Below are 19532 nucleotides of genomic sequence, written 5' to 3' on the forward strand. Positions count from 1 at the left end.
CACCCTAAAAACCTTTGGGGATGGGCTGCTAAAAACAGAAGAGGGAGGGAAAAAAACAATCAAAGTGTGGGAGGGAGAGTCTGACCTCAAAGGAGTTGAAGACGTGTTTGGAGCGGTTCTTGTCCGCCTCCTTGGCGGGCAGCTCAGTCTCCTTGAACTTCAGGAACTGCCTCCAAAGAACCTGGAGGTCAACACAGATGTGTACCGTCAATACTTTCCCCACCGCCATCCCACTATCGAGCAGAAGCTTACAGTGTTACTTCCAGAGCGTCTTACAGTGACTTTAAACCTATCATGTCCCCAAGGAGCAGGTGGTGGACTAGACTTCTGGGTCTAAAATGCCTTTAGGTAGACAACCTTTCAAACCCCTTGAATGACTCGACTACCCTGCCCTAGTAGCAGGCACTGAAATCAACATCTACAACTACTTGACTACCCTGCCCTAGGAGCAGATATTAAACATCTACACCCAACAGATTTGTGGAAGTGTCCCTCTGACTCCCTACCTCGATCTCCTCGTAGCTGGCGGGGAACTTGCGCTCCTCGAACACCAGGATGTGGTGTCTGATCCACTGAAGCAGCACGGTCACCAGCTCGTAGTACTCCTGCCAGCGCAGCTCCAGCTCCTGCAACACAGCGGACCACGTGAGGGGGGAGGTGTATGGATGAACAGGCTAGGCTAGGCTAGGCTAGGCTAGGCTAGGCTAGGCTAGAGGTACGCTAAAAAAGGTTAGGCTAACATAATCAAATATGCACGGATGGACTTGGCAAAGTGCTTGTTTCCGTAAGAAGCATGATTTTATCTTTTGGAAAATACCCGGCATCTATAACAAACGACAGGATAGTTCCATGTCGTTGTTCCTTCCACGGACTGGACCAGTACTCACGTTGGCCTTGATGCCCTCCTGGACGTTGGGAACTCTGGGCATGACGTCGTAGATGGACGAGACATACGTGAGGATGGACTTCTCATCGGGGTGTGGCACGTCCACATCTGGTAACCGACAACGCCCACGACAGTTACACAATGGTTCTGAGACTTTTTTTGGCACTTCTAAACCAAAGTGACTTCAAGTGAATCCACAAACATAATAGCAAGGAGCAGGTAGGGTGAGACATGTTGTTTATTAATGCATGTAGGATGCAGGGAATCAACTCAAGAACCCTCTGTTGAGAGTCAAAGGCCTAGCCACTCCTCTATCCTGCCCCTATATCGGACGATAGCGGATAATGTAACAGCTAGGGCATTTCCTAGCCAGAAGATACTGGGTTCCCATCCCAATGTCTGCAGTGTACCTTTAGCATCCTTGATCCTACGTGTAGCATCCTTGAACGAGATTACCCCTTACTGCTCCTTAATGATATCTATCCACAAGTTAAATTAAATGTAAGCCACCTCAGATAAAATCCCCCCTTAAAGACTTAAATCATTAGGATTATATTGGGTGGACGGATAATGATGAAGATGATGATGATAATGACGATGTGGCTCACCCTCTGGGTCCAGCAGCCTGGTGACCCCCAGGTCTCGCTCGGCCACGGTGAAGGCCTGTTCGAGGTTCTCCTGGTTGGACTGGCGGTACACCTTGTTCATGTCAATCAGCGTCGGCCTGCAGACACAGCAGCACACAGAGACCCGTGGTTAGTGGAGGGACAGAGCTGAGGAACAGGCAGGGGTCTGTACAGCGAAGTTTTGGAGTTTCTGAAAGCATGTATGATGTTTTTGGAAGTGTAATGAGTTGCTTCTGAATTTGATCGTTTATTAGATTAAATTACATTATTAATTTCCAGAGTTTCCCATCTGGGATCAAAACAAACAAATCTAATTAAAACGTAGAACATCATTTGATATACTTTCTTTAATCCATTTAGCGTAAACACCATGTGCTTGTTGTTATGTTTGCGAGAGTCCAAACTGGACAGTGAAGATCCATCGCCACAGAATGCAGTGAAAGCATTCTTCACCTTGAGTTTAACAATCTCGAGGTTAAACACAGAACTTTGGCTCCACCCTCCCAGACCCAGACTGCCGCCTCCCACCGATTATGTCAAGTTATGAAGTGGAAGTTATTCCTTTCGACCCCCGGTGCCAGAAGTGGGCGGGGTCATGCTTCCAGATGCCTGGTTTTAGCAGCGCAGTGCTAACGTTAGCATGCAGCGGTCTCTCCTCTCCTGAGTGCTGAATATTAAAATAACCTGTGGTATGCACACGGCTGCCACGGTTGTAATTGCAATAACCTGCAGATACAGGCACCGGGGCATCTCAATCAAACGACCGGTAACTCATTGCTGATAGGTGCTAGCCAGACCAATGGAGTTCCATAGTAAGGCGTCTCATGCTAATGCTATCATCGACAACAATAACAAACTTCAAAAGGTGCATTTTCCTTACACATACACAAAAGAGAGGATTGTCTACAAGAGGGTCAGGTAAGGGTTAACCCTAACCCTGAAACCCAGCCCAAAAACAGGCATGCCCACAAGGATTCCCCAAAGAAGCCAAAAAGAACAACAACAACAACAACCACAGACAAGAAAACAAACAGGAAGAATTGAGGGTCCCTACATTTCAACAAGCCTCCCCACATAGAACGCTTTGTGGCCCTGGAGGGCCTCCTGATCCACACAGCCGGCCTGCCTGTACGACAGCCGCTCAGCCTCCAGCCCCGACTCGTGCACCGTGCTCTGGCTGGAGCTCCGGCTAGCCCGGACCCCAGCACCACCACCTCCACCACCACCACCACCACCACCACCTCCACCGGAGGACCGGTGGAGGCTGCTGTGGTAGAAGGAGTTGTAGTTGGAGCCGCGGCCGGAGTCCAGGGCGTCCATGGCCGTGGAGGTGGAGGTGGAGGTGGTGTTGGTGACGGAGAAGGGGATCTCATCACATTGCATCACCACCCGGTCGCTCAGGTCGCTGACGGACCCCCCCGCCACGCTGCTGGAGGCGCTGTTCAGCCGCCGCTGCGAGTGGAACTTCCTCTTCAGCTTCTTCATGATTGGCCGACGGGGAAAAGGGTCACTCCGACTCCCGAGGGCTTTCGGCAGAGAGGAGCGGAGGTCCGACCGCCAAATCTGAAACCGTCGCTGGCTTTGTCTCCTCTTCCTTAAGCGCAGGAAATTCGTCTTGGAAAACGTGGCATGGTGGAGTTCCCGAAGCAGAGCAAAGATCCAAGAGTTCCTCAATAACGAGGAGGAAAAAAAACCAAACGCACACCCAGACGCTAAACGCACTCCATCCAACCCCCACTTAGGGTTTAAGTTAGCTCCATTGGTTAAGTCCTTCCGTCTCCTGAACGTGTCTCACAATCCCCTTCTGCAGCCCTTCTCCTCTCCTCTCCTCTCCCTGCCTCAGTCATCCACACACTGGTCTGCGAGCGCTTAAACTGCTCCAGCTCTTATTTCATGACATGCCTCTCGCTCTTCCACCCACCGACGCGCACCAGAGAGAGAGAGCGAGAGCGAAAGAGAGGGAAGGAAAATAAATCTCAGCGAGAGGTCTCAGTTCTGCTGTGACCTGCCAAGCTTCTATGCAGACCTTGAGGCCAACACATCTTGAAAAAAAATAATGTGTTCCACGCCCAAACACACACGCTCCTTTCTCTCTCTCTCTCTCTCTCTTGTTCTCCCACACACTGAGGGGACGGCACCGCGGGTCCAATGAGAGCGATCCTTCAGGATACGCTTTGTTTTGTCTTGGGTTTCAATGCGGACCGAATGAAGAGGAAGAGGAACAACAGTGTGTGACTCATAAAGGGAACCCTCTAGGGCGGGGTCTTTAGTGCTAGAATGCTCGAACCAGCTGTTCGGTAACCTTTGACTTCTAAGCCCCCCCTGATGTTTCTTAAGCGTAACACGGCATTAGAGGAGTTAAGGGGAAGGGTTAGGGGGATTTACCAGAACGGTAGTCTGTAATGGCTCCAGGGTGGGGTCTGTATTCCACCCTTGAGCCATCTACTGTACATGAAGTCTCACGCTTTTGTTCTGATCTTCTTCGAGATGCAACAAGTTCTGTGCTACTGGAACTGGTCTTATCTCTCCTGCTCTCCATCACTCTCACTCTCACCAGGACTCTCCTCGTCCAGAACACTCTCTCTCCTCAGTCATCTCCGATGGACTGCATTTATAGAGCGCTTCTTTAACCAGTGGCCACTCAAGGCGCTTTACAATATTGCCTAACATTTCACACACACATTCACACACCGACAGCGGTGTCAACAATGCAAGGCGACAGCCAGCTCGTCGAGAGCAGTCAGGGTGAGGTGTCTTGCTCAGGGACACCTCCACATTCAGCTAGGAGGGAGCCGGGGATTGAACTAGCAACCTTCCGGTTACCAGCCAACCCGCTCTACCTCCTGAGCCCCATGCCGCCCCTCCCTTCTTCCCTCCGGTGGGGCCCGTTCACCTTCAACCTCCGGGCCCTCCGGGCCTATAGGTAAGGGGCCTCCGTGGAACCCAGCCACGGTCATGTAGTTTACATTCCAACCTCACAGAGTTCTTTAATGGGCCCGCCATCAGTGGTCTCTGAGGGGCCTCCGAAGCGAATGTCCTCGGGTCCTGGGGGGCCCGTGTTCAGGCAAGCTCAGATCACGTAACCGAGCGATAACTTAAAGAAAACACTGTCGCCCTAGGTATCAGAGATGTCAGCTGAAAGGTGGACTCTTCTAGACTGATAGTCTGCACGCCATCGTGTATCGGTCTCCTTAGGTATTTTAGTTAGATTGAGGATTACCTGTGTCAGTGCGTGATTCTTACACACTAAACAGGCTAAAACGCTGCTCTCGGTATTAAATCAATAGCCGCTCATCAGAGCTAGAGAAGCCCTTGCATGCGATACCATAAAAGTTAAATCATAAATCATGTTTTACTCACGTATGTGTTTTTGTGTGATTTTGTTGATTTTAACTGAAATGTGTATGTGAAGAATACCGCTGAAATTTAATTCCAACTACCTCACCTTGTGAGTGTGGCTGTGTGTTTGTGTGTGTGTGTGATGGTATTGTCTAGCTCACCTCTGTTTGTGTGTATGGTCGGTGGTGTTTGTGTTATAGCTCACCTGTGTTTGCGCATGGTGGTGTTCATCATAGGACACCTGTGTGTGTGTGTGTGTGTGTGTGTGTGTGTGTGTGTGTGTGTGTGTGTGTGTGTGTGTGTGTGTGTGTGTGTGTTTGACAGGGCTTAGTTTATTTGATTCTCACTTTTGTTTGTGTGTGTTTATTAAGCTCACCTCTGTGTGAGTAAGACGGTGTGTGCGAGTACGACAGTGTGTGTGTGTGTGTGAGTACGACGGTGTGTGTGTGTGAGTACGACGGTGTGTGTGTGTGTGTGTGTGTGTGTGGGAGTACGACGGTGTGTGTTGCGCCTCACCTGTGCTTGTGGATGACGGCGTTGAAGAGCTTGCCGTCCCTCCAGCAGGTGGTGAAGTTGTCGCAGCGCAGGCCCTGGTAGCCCTCCACCATCCTCTGGGACCACAGCAGCAGCTTCTCCTTGGCCGTCATGTTGTCCGACTGGCCGTTCACCTGGATGTCCGAGATCTGAACACACCACCGGGAACCAAGGTGAGTGCTACCGCAATATAGTAGTACCACAGCTACTGATTCTGCTACTGCACCACCAGAAACCCTCATTAATACTACAATAATATCATAAGTCATTAGTACTACAGGTATACAAGTCATTAGGACTACAGTAATATAAGTCATTAGGAGTACAGTAATGTAAGTCATTAGTACTACAGTTATACAAGTCATTAGTACTACAACCAAGTTATTAGTACTACAGTAATATAAGTCATTAGTACTACATTAATATAAGTTATTAGTACTACAGTAATATAAGTCATTAGGACTACAGTAATATAAGTCATTAGTACTACAACTAAGTTATTAGTACTACAGTAATATAAGTCATTAGGACTACAGTAATATAAGTCATTAGGACTACAGTAATATAAGTCATTAGTACTACATTAATATAAGTTATTAGTACTACAGTAATATAAGTCATTAGGACTACAGTAATATAAGTCATTAGTAGCCTACTACATTAATACAAGTTATTAGTACTACAGTAATATAAGTCATTAGTACTACAACTAAGTTATTAGTACTACAGTAATATAAGTCATTAGGACTACAGTTATATAAGTCATTAGTACTACATTAATATAAGTTATTAGTACTACAGTAATATAAGTCATTAGGAATACAGTAATATAAGTCATTAGTACTACATTAATATAAGTTATTTGTACTACAGTAATATAAGTCATTAGTACTACAACTAAGTTATTAGTACTACAGTAATATAAGTCATTAGGACTACAGTAATATAAGTCATTAGTACTACATTAATATAAGTTATTAGTACTACAGTAATATAAGTCATTAGGACTACAGTAATATAAGTCATTAGTACTACATTAATATAAGTTATTAGTACTACAGTAATATAAGTCATTAGTACTACAACTAAGTTATTAGTACTACAGTAATATAAGTCATTAGGACTACAGTTATATAAGTCATTAGGACTACAGTAATATAAGTCATTAGTACTACATTAATATAAGTTATTAGTACTACAGTAATATAAGTCATTAGTACTACAACTAAGTTATTAGTACTACAGTAATATAAGTCATTAGTACTACAACTAAGTTATTAGTACTACAGTAATATAAGTCATTAGGACTACAGTTATATAAGTCATTAGGACTACAGTAATATAAGTCATTAGGACTACAGTAATATAAGTCATTAGGACTACAGTAATATAAGTTCTTAGCACCACAGTAATATAAGTCATTAAGTTATGTAAGTCATTAGTACTACAATAATATAATTCATTAGCACTATAAAGTCATTAGCACTGCAATAATCATTACTAGTACAATATTACACATATAATAAATGCAATACCGCAGCTACTACTAATACTACTACTACTGCTACTGCTGCTACTACTGCTGTTACACCACTGGGGGCGCCATCATAGTAATCAAACTGTCATGATATGGTAATTATCAAAATATTTATATTTTTATGTAACCTTGAAATATAAATGAGGAGGCCTAAGATATAACAATGCATTTCCAGTTTAAATTGAACTATGTTTTTGAAAAATATATATTTTTTTCTAGTCTACAAATTTTAGAAATCTTGAAAATGAGGAGGCTTTTTTTTATAGCGAGACATAGACAAATCTTTTGCTAGATGGTTGCTAGGGGCTACCATTCCTTGTTTGGATCAATGATCACACTGCCTGAATCATAATCATCATCATGGTAACGCAGCTCTACTGTAGAAAATGAGGTACCGGAAAATGGACCTCAAGGAAAAGGATTTGACATTCCTGTCCCAAATTAAAGACGGCAGAGTCACAGTCAAGTTTTCCGACCATCCAGTCGCTCTGGTAATTTGAGTGTATAGATTTTGTCTGAGAGTTTGAAGCAAAGTGGATTATAATGTAGGCAGAGATTTTAGCTCGGTTGCGTCTAAGACAGGGTTTGTGTTGATTCCGGCCAGATGACTCACATTCCATAACCTCAAACCCACCAACCGCCAGTAACAGTTGTAAGGCTGTTAAATTCCACCGCAAATACTGCACTGGGGCTAAATGTTTCAGATTAAATAGGGACGTTGAAAAGGTTAACGATTGGAGGACTAGAAAAAGGGGGAGGGTCTGAGCTATATGGAGGTCGCTTGAGGTAAGGCTCATTTCTGTTCTGACTGGGAGAGTGAATGCTTAATGGTTGTGTGTGAGTGTGGAGGGGGGGGTGGTACATTAGGAATTTAGCAGAAAATCCACCTTATAAGCCCGATTTACTACCACAACTACGGTGTATGCTCCAGTGTTTGATGTCTGAATTATGTGGACACAAATGGTTTATATTACATGGGATTTCGTTTTTCCCTACTTTTACGATCCTTTTCCCAGAATACACAGTTTGAATTTAGCCAATCACAGGATACAAAAAAAAAGATAATGACTTCAGTCAGTGTGTGTAGCTGAGAGTGTGTACATATATAAACAGCACATATTTCAATGAGCTGTTCCACGGTCTGAAGGGAAACGTCTGTCTTTATAAAGAGCGTAGGCGATGGGGGGGGGGGGGGGGGGGGGGGGTCGGGGTGGTGGGAGTTTTGTTTTGGCAACACGCTAGTGAGTCACCGGTCAACTCATCATTTCACATCCAGGCTTTCTATACGGGGAAGGATGGAGAGAGGGGGGGGGAAAGCCCAAATGCGCATACACACTCTCCCACACATACACACACGTGCATAGGAAACCCAGTGCTGTGGTCTGTATGACTAACTCAGTCGAGGCCATTGGTGGAAACCGGGCCTCCGCCCCAACGGTTCCGGTCCACTGTTGGAGGCCAGACCCTCCCTGCTTTGGCTCCCAGCAGTGGGTCAGCCCCCACCAGAACTCTCTAATGAGATAATGCTATAAAACACGACCGGAGGCCCGGGGGATATCAGCCATTGTTCTGAATCTCTACCGTGTGCCAGTCTGTGGGCAACGTCCAGCAGCTCGTTCTCAAGCCTCTAAAATGGCCGCCGGTGGTTTTAACGGAGTTAGCGTCTACTCTGGACGTTCTCCTGGGAAAGCGTGAGTCAGCGTGGAAAGCCACCCCGGCTCCACTTCACACAGCCTCCCTGCCACCCGAAATTCTTCTTGATAACCGCAATGTCATAAGTAAGCTCCCACTGGAAAATCGGGATACCAAACTAATAAACAAACAAAGTAGCTAAGCTAACTGACAAACTGACTAATCATATTCCACACCCGTTGCTCAATTGTGCAACCATTTTTTAATAGTAGGAATATTTACTCTGAAATAGTACAGTGAGTTTGTTTCTCAGTTTAATCTCCAGTGGCTTTGAACTTTAGTTTAGTCTTCCCGACGTAGCATAGTATGTGTACAAAGACGTTAAGCGTTGCCAAATGTTGAGGAAGTTTCAAATGGATCATGGTGGTCTGTCACGCTGACCACTGTGTCAACAGCCTTAATGGAGGCTGATTAGAAGACTTTCCAAGCTAAGATAGCAAGGAGTATGTAATGTTTTTGTGATTACGCCAAATATGTTTGAAAATGTAATTGCAGTCTTAAAGATAATTCATTCAATTCAATCAAGGCCTTTGTTTAGCAAGATAAAGTTGAGCAATAATTTGGGAAAAAGGCTGCCTGAAGGCTTTTTCAGTTCTATAGTTGTGCTTTGTAGTTTACCTGGAAGTGAAGGATGATGGTCCATATCAGACCCAGGGTCAGCTTGGGGTTTCCATCGGCGATGTCATCGTTCCTGATGTTGACCAGCTTGACCTTTGGGATTTGAAATTGAGTAATCGATCAATTAAAGTTTTAATTTAATATATTTGTTTTATACTTTATGCTGTGTAAATCAATACGACTTCAAAATAAGCCTATATCCTCTATGATTTGCGAAGATATCAATATGAGCATTCACTAAACCCTATCTTTAGAATTGTACTACAAATACGTAACAAAGTGGAAAGCTTTAGTAAAGGGAGCTCCATGTTACATAAGGCATAGGGCTGAGTTTCTCACCTGTCTGTGTTTGAGGAAGTCCAGGGCGATCTGTACGTTCTGCAGCTTGTGGAAGCGCATGCGGCCCTTCTCCCGGGGCTGGGGAAGACAAGATGGCGGCCGTTAGTTGCCATGGGCGACAGCGTCGTTCACACGCATGAGAACCGTCAGCAGAGTGAGCCGGGCCTCGTGGCTGAGGGGCGGGATCGCAGAGAGCGGGAGAGGCTCTTGTGTGTTCACGCACTATAACAGTTCTGGACTCATAACACATAATAACGTGAACATCTCCACAGTTATGTCTCAGGGATATATATATATGTCAAACAAAACCAAACAGACACGAGACGGAGGTGACTTTGAGTTCTATCGTGGTTCTGCGATTTGGTGTTTTAGTGTGTGAGATCGGAGCAGAAGTTCATTCGGGCAGTCGGGACTCTGAGGTCCAGTCGACCAGGTCTGGAGGGGAGGGGAAGCATGACAATGAGTCGAAGAAACAAAACGAAAAAATAAAACAAAAGGATTCTGGGACTTTTCCTCCGTCAACTGTCAACCGACTCAGCTACTCTGAGTTTTTCTGTAGCGGTTGATTAAAGTGAGCTATGCGTTATGCCCTCGGGGGGGCGAAATTGCAGAACTCATGGGAGGATTAGGTCATGATTTAAGAACAACTTGACTATTTAACCCCACGTTTGAGCAGACCCCTGAAGCCAAGCTGTTTGCGTCTAACGATGCGTCTGATTTACGTACGACAGCCACAGAATCACTATGACCTATACGATGGTATTTAAGATACACACTCCAACCTGTACTCAAACATAATCAATCCATGCAAATGCTGCCAGAATCTATAAGCAAGCCGATGCCTTGCAATAGTATGAGCTGCAATATTATTGTCTCATAGAGATGCCGATCCCAGATGTGCTAAGTTGAAAAGTTGATCCTAAAAGATTATGCCTCTTTTATTTTAATTTTAACTGCAAAATGAGTTCATATTAAACGTCTATATAACAACATTAAAACAACAGCTAAAATCAAAGGACCTGTACATAACCAACACAGGACTAACTACCGAGGTACACCAGACCATGTGACCTCTAACCGACCAATAGGGGACCGTTCCGCGGCGAAGTCGCATCGGTCGAATGGAGAAAGGGAGGCAGGTGAAGGATGGCACAGATAGAGAGAGAGGGGGGCGGTGGGGGGGGGGGGGGGGAGGAAGTGACATCATGCACTATCTGGCAGCCACCTGGCGGGGGGTGACACATGCCACGCCCGAAGAGGCGGCCTGTCCGGGCGCCACTCACCAACCGCACGTTCCTCGCAAGGTCGCGTTGCCGCGGCTACCGAGGCAAGGGCATCGCAAGAAAAGAGAGGCAGAGGCAGAGGGGGGAGGGAGGGGGGGGGGAGAGTTCAAAGGTCAGCAAACAGGGGTTAGATAGAAAAGAACAACGGGGAATCTAAGTAATTATAATCTTAGGAAACAGAAAATTAATTAATGGAAATTAGTATTTTTAGGGGCTATGGAGGTTGTCAACCACAAGGTGAGCTCAAAGTAAAGGTAAAGGGGTATCGAGAAAGGAAAATCTAGAATTTGTCCGCTGCAAAAATCTGATCTGAGGCATGCAAGGCAGTGTTAACAGGAAAAGCCAACAGGTTTGCGCTATGTTACACAGGAAGTCAACAGGTAACAGCAGTTGAAGCGTATTAGAAAAAGTCACAATGACAAAGAAAGATAATGAACAAATGGCATGTTCACAAAAAAATTGCAAATGACGTCAGTTGGGTGAGGGGAGAGGAGTCGGGAGACGAGAGAAGAGGAAGAGGAGAGAGGAGGACGATAGAAACAAAGGGAGCAGAGGGTGGCGGTTGGGTTGAAGCAGGTCGAACCAGGCCACGCCCCCTAGCAGGTAAAGGGTCACAGGTCACAGGTCAGGGTGATCTTACCAGGGTCTCCCCAGAGAGCACCTCCAGCAGGGAGATGAGGTTGTGTCCATCGCGGAGGTCTTCATAGAGGTCTGTGATGTGTCTCTGGGCCTGAGGACAGAAGGGGAGCCATCGGTTAAACTTTTTCCCGCTCTTTTTCTGAACCCCAACTGATTTTCTGTTCCCATGCTGACTTCAAACAATTGCAGAGCGTATGGGTGGCGACAAATTAGTTATAAATATTGTACAAGGCAATAGGAGCTATAGGATAGATTGCAGGTATATGACTTTCACTAGTCAAAATTGTTTTAGTTCATGTAAATACATATGATGTTTTTTATATATTTATTTCTGCTTGTAAACATTATACGGATACAAATAAAAAAGGTGAAGAATACACAATATATAGATGTTATGGGGCAAGAATACTGAAATCCTTGTTCACTTTGTCGGTTCTGAACGTTCCATACTTTAGACTATCACACAAAACTTTACACAAAGCCCAGAAACCGTCTTTTCTGAAAACACTGGTTCATCCAACAAAAAGAAACAGAGTAACACAGGGGAAAATGCCTAACCAAACACATGAGGTGGTGTTAGACTACTGTCAGAGGGGTCTGTCTGGGAGATGTGTTATTATCAACTATCGAGGCCAGGAAGCACCAAACAAAGCAACCACACTCAAAACTTACAGAGGTAGAATTGACATGTGCTGTGTATATAATAAACCAGTTCTTCACTTGAAACTATGAAAAGAAGATCATCTTCTACACAAATATTAATGTCATTAAGGTTCCCTGAAATTGGTATTAACATAGTAGCATTTTATGCATATTTTTTGTACTAATGGTGGTAATGTAGATAGATAACTTTAGTGGGGTTATTTGACTGAAACTTTGATTCACTTTAGGTTAACACTGATCACGGCCACTTGGGTTGGGGTTACAAATATAGTCGTAATCGTTCAAGTGCAGCCCATTACTACACAGCACTGAAGTTATTTAACATATTTCACATTCATATCGGTCAGTAATTCACGATCATTACCGAACCACCAACTGTCCTGGAACACAACACATCAGGAAAAAAAGGACAAAAAACACAGGCTTCTATGATCAAGAAGGTTAGAGGGGTCAGGGGTCAAACACGAGGGGACAAGTCGGGGGGGGGGGGGGGGGTTCATGCAGAGAAGGGATGGGGTGTTTGTGTGTGGGGGGTTAGGGGGGGTACACTCAGCACTCAGAAGAACTGGCGTGCTTGACCGAAGCACCTACCTCCACTTTCCAGTGCTGGTGGGAGAGAGAGATGAGGTGTGGAGAGAGAGAGTGAGAGAGGGGAAGATGAAGGATATAGAGAGAGAGGAAGATGAAGGGTGGAGAGAGAGAGAGGAAGATGAAGGGTGGAGAGAGAGAGAGAGTGAGAGAGAAGAAGATGAAGGATAGAGAGAGAGAAAGACGAATGGCGGAGACAGAGAGGAAGATGAAGCATGTAGACAGAGAGATAGGAAGTTGGATGTTGAGAGAGAGAGGAGGATGAAAGGTTGAGTGAGAGAGAGAGAGAGAGAGAGAGAGAGAGAGAGAGAGAGAGAGAGAGAGAGAGAGAGAGAGAGAGAGAGAGAGAGAGAGAGAGAGAGAGAGAGAGAGAGAGAGAGAGAGAGAGAGAGAGAGAGAGATAGTGAGGAAGATGAATGTGGAGAGGATAGCGGGAGATACAGGGTAGAGAGAGAGGAGGATGAAAGGTGGAGAGAATAATGAGAGGACGGTGAGTGGAGACAGAACATTCTTTTTGGTTGTTGCCAGAGGATGAGGTACACGGGGCGAAATAGGAACCAGGCAACAGACACTCCGGTTTGATGGATGCATAAAGAAGAAGTTTGACCAGATATTGGTGAAGCCAATAAACACCACCAATGTGCACTATATTTATTACCATATGTTTGATTCGTAAGCTATGTACATGACTCAATAGTAAAGTGGCTGTATTCGAATCCTTAAAATTTTTTAAATGCATTAAATTGTAAAACATTTTCTAAAATGATTTACAAATATGGACTGCCGTTTCAAAATGTTCAGCCTCATGCTATCTGATATTGATCTTGGATCTTGGAAACCCAACATCGGGGATTGATTATAGAAAGACAAGTACAAAGTAGATAATAAAATAAAGAAAAGCACAACAATTTTTGACAATTTTTGTGAGTCTCTTTTACGAGGGTTGTTCGAAGAACATCAAGGCTAAAGGGGGTGGTTTTTTTTAAAATGGCCGACTGCGGGAGCGGCTTGTGCCCGCCGACCAGACGCTACAGCAGCACGGCAGGACCTCGTTCCGACGCTGAACCCAAACAGCCTTTTGAGGGCGAGCCAGAACTCTGAGCGGTCTGCCACGGACGCACAGGGGGGTAGGATTTCCGGACAATGAACAGAATAACAAGCGAGGACAAAGCCCGGTCTAGCGGCTGAGAAGGACGTCCACAGCGACTCCCCTGTGTGTCGGCCCGGGAATTCCTCTCTGGGCCGACAGACTTCAGCGGTGTGCTAAAGAACATGGCCACCGTGTGCGCCAACTGCCGCAGGCCAACGGTGTTCACCGTAGCACGGTACTCGCATCACTCACATCACACCTTCAAAGACCACAAGATATCCTTTAGGGGTCTGTGTTTTTGTTGAGTCACTGCCAAGAAATATGGCTTTCTACTTCATTTACCAGCCCTCGATAGGTCAACTGATATTAAAAGCTACGTTAGGTTGTGTACTTTGTTAACCCATTTCCCCTCAGGGCGCGTCAATTATTTCTGATTCGGGTATTTAATATGACAGAACCTAAGTAAACTTACTAATACTAACCATCTCCAACCTAACCGAAGTAGCTAAACTTAACCATCTCTAATCTAATACCTAACCATCTCTAAAAACTACAACTAAATATAACCACCCCTAACACAACACACAAATATAACCTGAATGTAACTCAAATGTGTTCATCTAACTTCATCTGCTACCCAAACCTTTCCAATGAATCATGGGAACCAGGAAGTGTTCCATTTGAGCCGAAAACTACAAATTACACAAATTAACTATCACAAGCCGCCCCCCAGGCTGAGTTTGTGAACACTGAATCCTCCTGTTCTCTCTATCAGAACCCGGAGGCCCCGGAGCCCAACCTGGAGCTGGGGGGTGGGGGGGGTTGGGGGGCTGGGTCCAGATGTGAATACTAAGCCCCATGAACGGCTCCCAATCTAGACCAGACTAGGCGGATGTGTGTGTGTGTGTGTGTGTGTGTGTGTGTGTGTGTGTGTGTGTGTGTGTGTGTGTGTGTGTGTGTGTGTGTCTGTTTGTTTTGGGAGATGCTAACCCAAGCCAGGCCAGGCCAGGTGTGTGTGACTCACATCTCGTGCACGTCAACGGTAAACATGGACGCTATGCTTGTTGTTCTTTTCCACAAAGGGTGGACACCGTTTGACGGCATGCATGTAGAAAGGCGTGCGTTTGTATATTTATTTATTTTTGTTGCATTTTTATGCTTTATTTTTTTATTATAGAGGTGAGTTAGAGAGGAAGGTATGGGAGACAGAGGAAAGGACATGCAGCAAATGACCCCGGGCAGGAATCAAACCCGGGTTGCTGCGATCAGGACTAAGCCAATACGGTACGCGCTCTTCCTGGGCTCCCTGTTTGCATTTATTTATGTGTCGTACATATATTGGTTATTTTTCATAGTCTAGGCCCAAGGGTATGAAATCAATAAAGAGATATCCTGTGAGTCACCTGGCTAACAGTTACATGAAGGCGTGTCTATTAAACATTCCTTACACTAGAGCTGCAAAACGAGAATATGAGAATGGCATGTCGAGGTTTATTTCCTTATTTTCACGGAAAGACAGTTGATAATTAGTCGTAATTGAAGGCTGTAGGAGACGTTTACCTTTGACTCAATAATGTCATGCATGAAAACATTATGAATACATTTGTGTCCTTACCTTCATCAAGTGTTTGTTGACCCATTTTGTGAAGGTCTTCTTCTGAACCCGGTCCCGTTCATCTGCAGAACAGAGAGAGAGGGAGGGAGAGAGAGAGAGAGAGGGAGAGAGAGAGAGAGAGAGGGGAAAACAATGGTTAAAGCCAAGCTCACTCTTCCCATAACCAACCAATCTTATGGCGAAGATCTTATTCAGCAAAACACGACGCCTCTGTTCGTTGTTTTTTGTATTTTTGCTTACGAAGAGAGAAGAGGAAACTATTCCGCCAAATCCTAACCTGTGCCAACGCATAATATATATTTTTTAAACGATTTTTCAAACAAAAATAAAGTGAGGGGGCTGACAAGTGGGTCGTCCCTTCAGGGTACTCGTAAAGATATAGGATGAAAAAAAAAGAAGAAGATATAGGGCGAGCGAGAAGACCTTCACTGTCAGGTATGCCTAGCTGCAACAAGTTCCACCTTGCTTTGATTTCATGGAGTTGATAAGCCCGGCAATGGATCTGTCATGGTCTAGTCTGTCAACACTTTCAATGTGCCGCATGAACCCTGATAAGTCGGTGCATCGCAATCGCACTGTGTTCAAAAGGTTATCCCAACTGATGTCTCGAGGCATCAGTTGGAGCTCAATAAGGGGCCTTATCAACCCGCCAGCCAACTTTATTCTTCACAAGCACCCAGTTCCATCACCCTGCTAGTGTTTAGACCCAAATTGGAACCAAGATGGCCGCTGGGTGAATAAGGCCCCTGGCCGCCTATAGGAAGGTTGGGAGGGATCTGTCAATCACCACGTGACATACAGTATATACACGACTCAGCGTAACGGGTACGCCTAGCAAAAGGAAACAGTTAGAGCCAATGAGATCACGAGGGGCACTTGAGACAAAGATGCCAGGATTGCAATGGTTGAAGCATTAAAACGTTTCGGAAAAATAGTTTGATATGACATGAGAGGCAGTGCTCGGATCTCAGCAAGAGGAACGAGAAAAACGAGGAAGAAGTACCGTCCCAAGAGCCGACGCCCATTTCAGGGTGGAATCCCCAGTGACTCAGAGACCCGGCCTGCAGACTACCAGAGGAAAAGGGGAAGTCGAATATAATTAAAGGCGAGAAATTACTATTTATACAGTTGCTCTTCGGTTGCTATGGCCGCGAGTTGAGCAGCTCTCTGATTGGACCAGATGTCGGGGGATAATGACATACGGGTGCTGTTGAGGATGCTGGTTTAGTATTCAGGCATGACGGCGACGCTTTCACCCTTCACCCGCGCCTTACGGTGAAGTCCGATACAGGTCCTTGAGGCAGAGGTTGGGGTGTTATGGGATCTTGTTGAAGGCTGCCTGCAAGTAGGATGTTGGACAATGGGGATTGAACCCAATACCTTTCGGCTTTGTAGTCTAAACACCCCTAGCCCAGCACACATTCCTGCCTTGCATGTTGTTAAGTATATATACATAAAAGTGAGTACGTGGACACACAACCTCTCCGCTCCTAAGCCTGTTATGTCACGTCTGGGGGGGGGGGGGGGGGGGGGGGGGATTCTGCATGTAGCAAATGTCAAGGACACACCCCACTCCCATTACCCAGCATGCATCGTGGTTCAGGCAGGCTTCTGCAGCCCGCAGCATCACAGACTAGAGTGGTTAATGGGTCCTACATGTCTCGAGCTCAGCCGAAGACCAGAGAGGAGGTGAGATGATGAGGAAGGAGGGGTTCTCGGCTGTCTACCTGCACCTTGGCTGCAGGATATTAATACAGAGCTCTGTGACCTTTTGGCTGTCAGCGGCTTCATGAAGAAAAGTGTTGAAAAAAATAAATGAGACTATGATTATCTAATTATTATTTTAAAGTGTTGTTTGCCTCTTTGACACAAAAGTATTCCTAATCAAACAAAATATGAAGCTGAGCCACATAACCAAACCCACATGAAAGCACAATATTGCAACAGGCTATTTGGGATTGTGTGTTTCTGTCTGGTAATTAGGAGTGGCCGCAGGGAGAGGCAGTAAACAGCAGGGGGCGGGGCAGATCTGGTAACCGGGAGGCAGCGATCTTGGAAGTCCTTCAGGCATTAACAGACAGTATCGGAACCTGCACGACGCATCAGGTCCTACGTGACAACATCGGAACCGAACAAGACTTCATCAGAACCTGCATGACATCATCAGAACCGACGTGACATCATCAGAACTCACAGGACAGCATCTGAACCAGCTCGACATATCAGAACCTACATGACATCATCAGAACCTACATGAAACCATCAGAACCTGCACAACATCCTCAGAACTTACACGACTTCATCAGAACCTACGTGGCATCATCGGAACTTACTTGACATCTTCAGAACCCGCAAGACACATCAGAATCTACATGAGATCATTAGAACTGACTTGACATCATCAGAACCCTGAAGACATCCCCTTTAAGCGAGCGTTAATGCGACGGCAAACGCTAGCCTGATCACCGGTGCATTGTGGAGGTTTCTAAAGGAAACTGAAACAACACAATCTGCGATCACACAAACCAAAGCAATCAAACAAACCAAAGTACAACCTTGGCAGCGGTCAAGACCAGAAGACATCTCATTACGGGACACTCCCGAAAGACCTTGTCACACACACCCCCACCCTAAAACACCCACACCCACACACCCCTGCACGTCCACACCCACGCTAACCTTTCCTGTGATCCATGGACCTGAGCCTCCCCTGGTAGGGTTCGTCGGTGTACACTGAGTCGCTGTTCATGCTGTCGGTGGAGTAGGCCCTGTAGTGCTCCTGCATGGCCATGGCCCCAGCGCGCTACGCACAGAGCTAACGGGCTACGGGGTCACAACACACGCCTGTCTGCTGCAGTGGGACGAGGGCTCCTTCTTCTCTAACACCACCCCACCAGCTCTGCTGCTGCTGCTGCTGCTAAACAGTGGCGGGGCATGTGTCTAAGTGGGAGGGTAGCATGTCCTGCTTAGGTGTCACTCTGTCCAACTCCCATTTTCTTCTTCTCTTTTCTTTTTCCCCTCTCGCTCCATTTGCTCCTCTGAAAAAAACTAATCGTTTTTCTGTTTCTCCACCCCCCCCCCCCCCCCACCACCACCCCCACCCCAGCCCCCTCCCTCCTCTCCTCCCTTTTCACCAACTCGCACAAAATGTATTCCCTCAGGCTACGATGTCAGAAGCTGTCAATTACCCCACAGTGGTCTGTTGAGACGGAGAGAGAGATACAGAGAGAGATACAGAGAGAGAGAGAGAGAGAGAGAGAGAGAGAGAGAGAGAGAGAGAGAGAGAGAGAGAGAGACAGAGAGACAGAGAGACAGAGAGACAGAGAGACAGAGAGAGAGAGAGAGAGATTTGATTGAGTGAGTAAGTGAGAGCTAAGAAAAGACAGAATGAGAGAGAGAGAGAGAGAGGGAAAGAAAGCAGATAGAGGATTCTCCCTCCAGTGCTGCACACACACACACACACACACACACACACACACACACACACACACACACACACACACACACACACACACACACACACACACACACACACACACACACACACACACACACACACACAGTTACAACTAACCATGGTCTTACCAGCTTCGGGGCAGCAGAACTTTAATCAGTCTGCCTGGACCCTAGTCTGGCTTTGACTGAGACACGTTCAAACCAGGCCAGCAGCTCTGTGGTGGCGGATCAAACAGCCCTCTGAATGAGAACGCCTGTTCTCTCAAAACCCAACAGCAGGATACGGGCAATCACAATCTGGCATCAATGGAGGAATCAAAGTGCTTGGGCGCCTGAACCACATGTGCCAATCAAGAGTTTCAAAAGCTCCTTTCACCAATTAGCCGCAATTAGAGAGAATCGCCTGCTTTTCCCACTCTTTCCCTCGGCGTCGGGGAGGAGAGCGGTTCAGGAAGTACGAAAGGTTAACCTCACAAAACCTACAGAATGTAAACCTGCCACAGAGAGCATGGGGACATTTAAAAGGTGCTTAATGAAAACGCTGTGTGAAATGGTTGATTAAAAAGAATGAAAACAACCTTTGAGTTCTGAGAACAGGTGTGGAAGACTGGTAAAAGATGGGGTTTG

General features: G+C 46.0%; 1 protein-coding gene across 16 annotated transcripts in view; it reads right to left on the reverse strand.

The window, feature by feature from the left end:
- pleca (plectin a) overlaps nt 1-19532 on the reverse strand; it is a 101909-nt gene that overhangs the window by 30535 nt on the left and 51842 nt on the right. For 6 of the 16 annotated variants that reach the window (XM_030346858.1, XM_030346856.1, XM_030346866.1 and 3 more), the window contains 10 exons: nt 15450-15511; nt 12748-12762; nt 11495-11584; nt 9572-9649; nt 9233-9325; nt 5368-5534; nt 1495-1610; nt 888-994; nt 507-626; nt 86-181 (listed from right to left, as the gene is read on the reverse strand). In XM_030346858.1, the coding sequence (XP_030202718.1) occupies nt 86-181; nt 507-626; nt 888-994; nt 1495-1610; nt 5368-5534; nt 9233-9325; nt 9572-9649; nt 11495-11584; nt 12748-12762; nt 15450-15511 (944 nt within the window). Of the gene's footprint in view, nt 1-85; nt 182-506; nt 627-887; nt 995-1494; nt 1611-2566; nt 3705-5367; nt 5535-9232; nt 9326-9571; nt 9650-11494; nt 11585-12747; nt 12763-15449; nt 15512-18128; nt 18500-19532 lie in introns of those variants that run through there. The other 10 variants (XM_030346872.1, XM_030346857.1, XM_030346868.1 and 7 more) reach the window with 4 other exon arrangements.

The sequence above is a fragment of the Gadus morhua genome, chromosome 22 (assembly GCF_902167405.1).
Source record: "Gadus morhua chromosome 22, gadMor3.0, whole genome shotgun sequence".
Classification (NCBI taxonomy): domain Eukaryota; kingdom Metazoa; phylum Chordata; class Actinopteri; order Gadiformes; family Gadidae; genus Gadus; species Gadus morhua.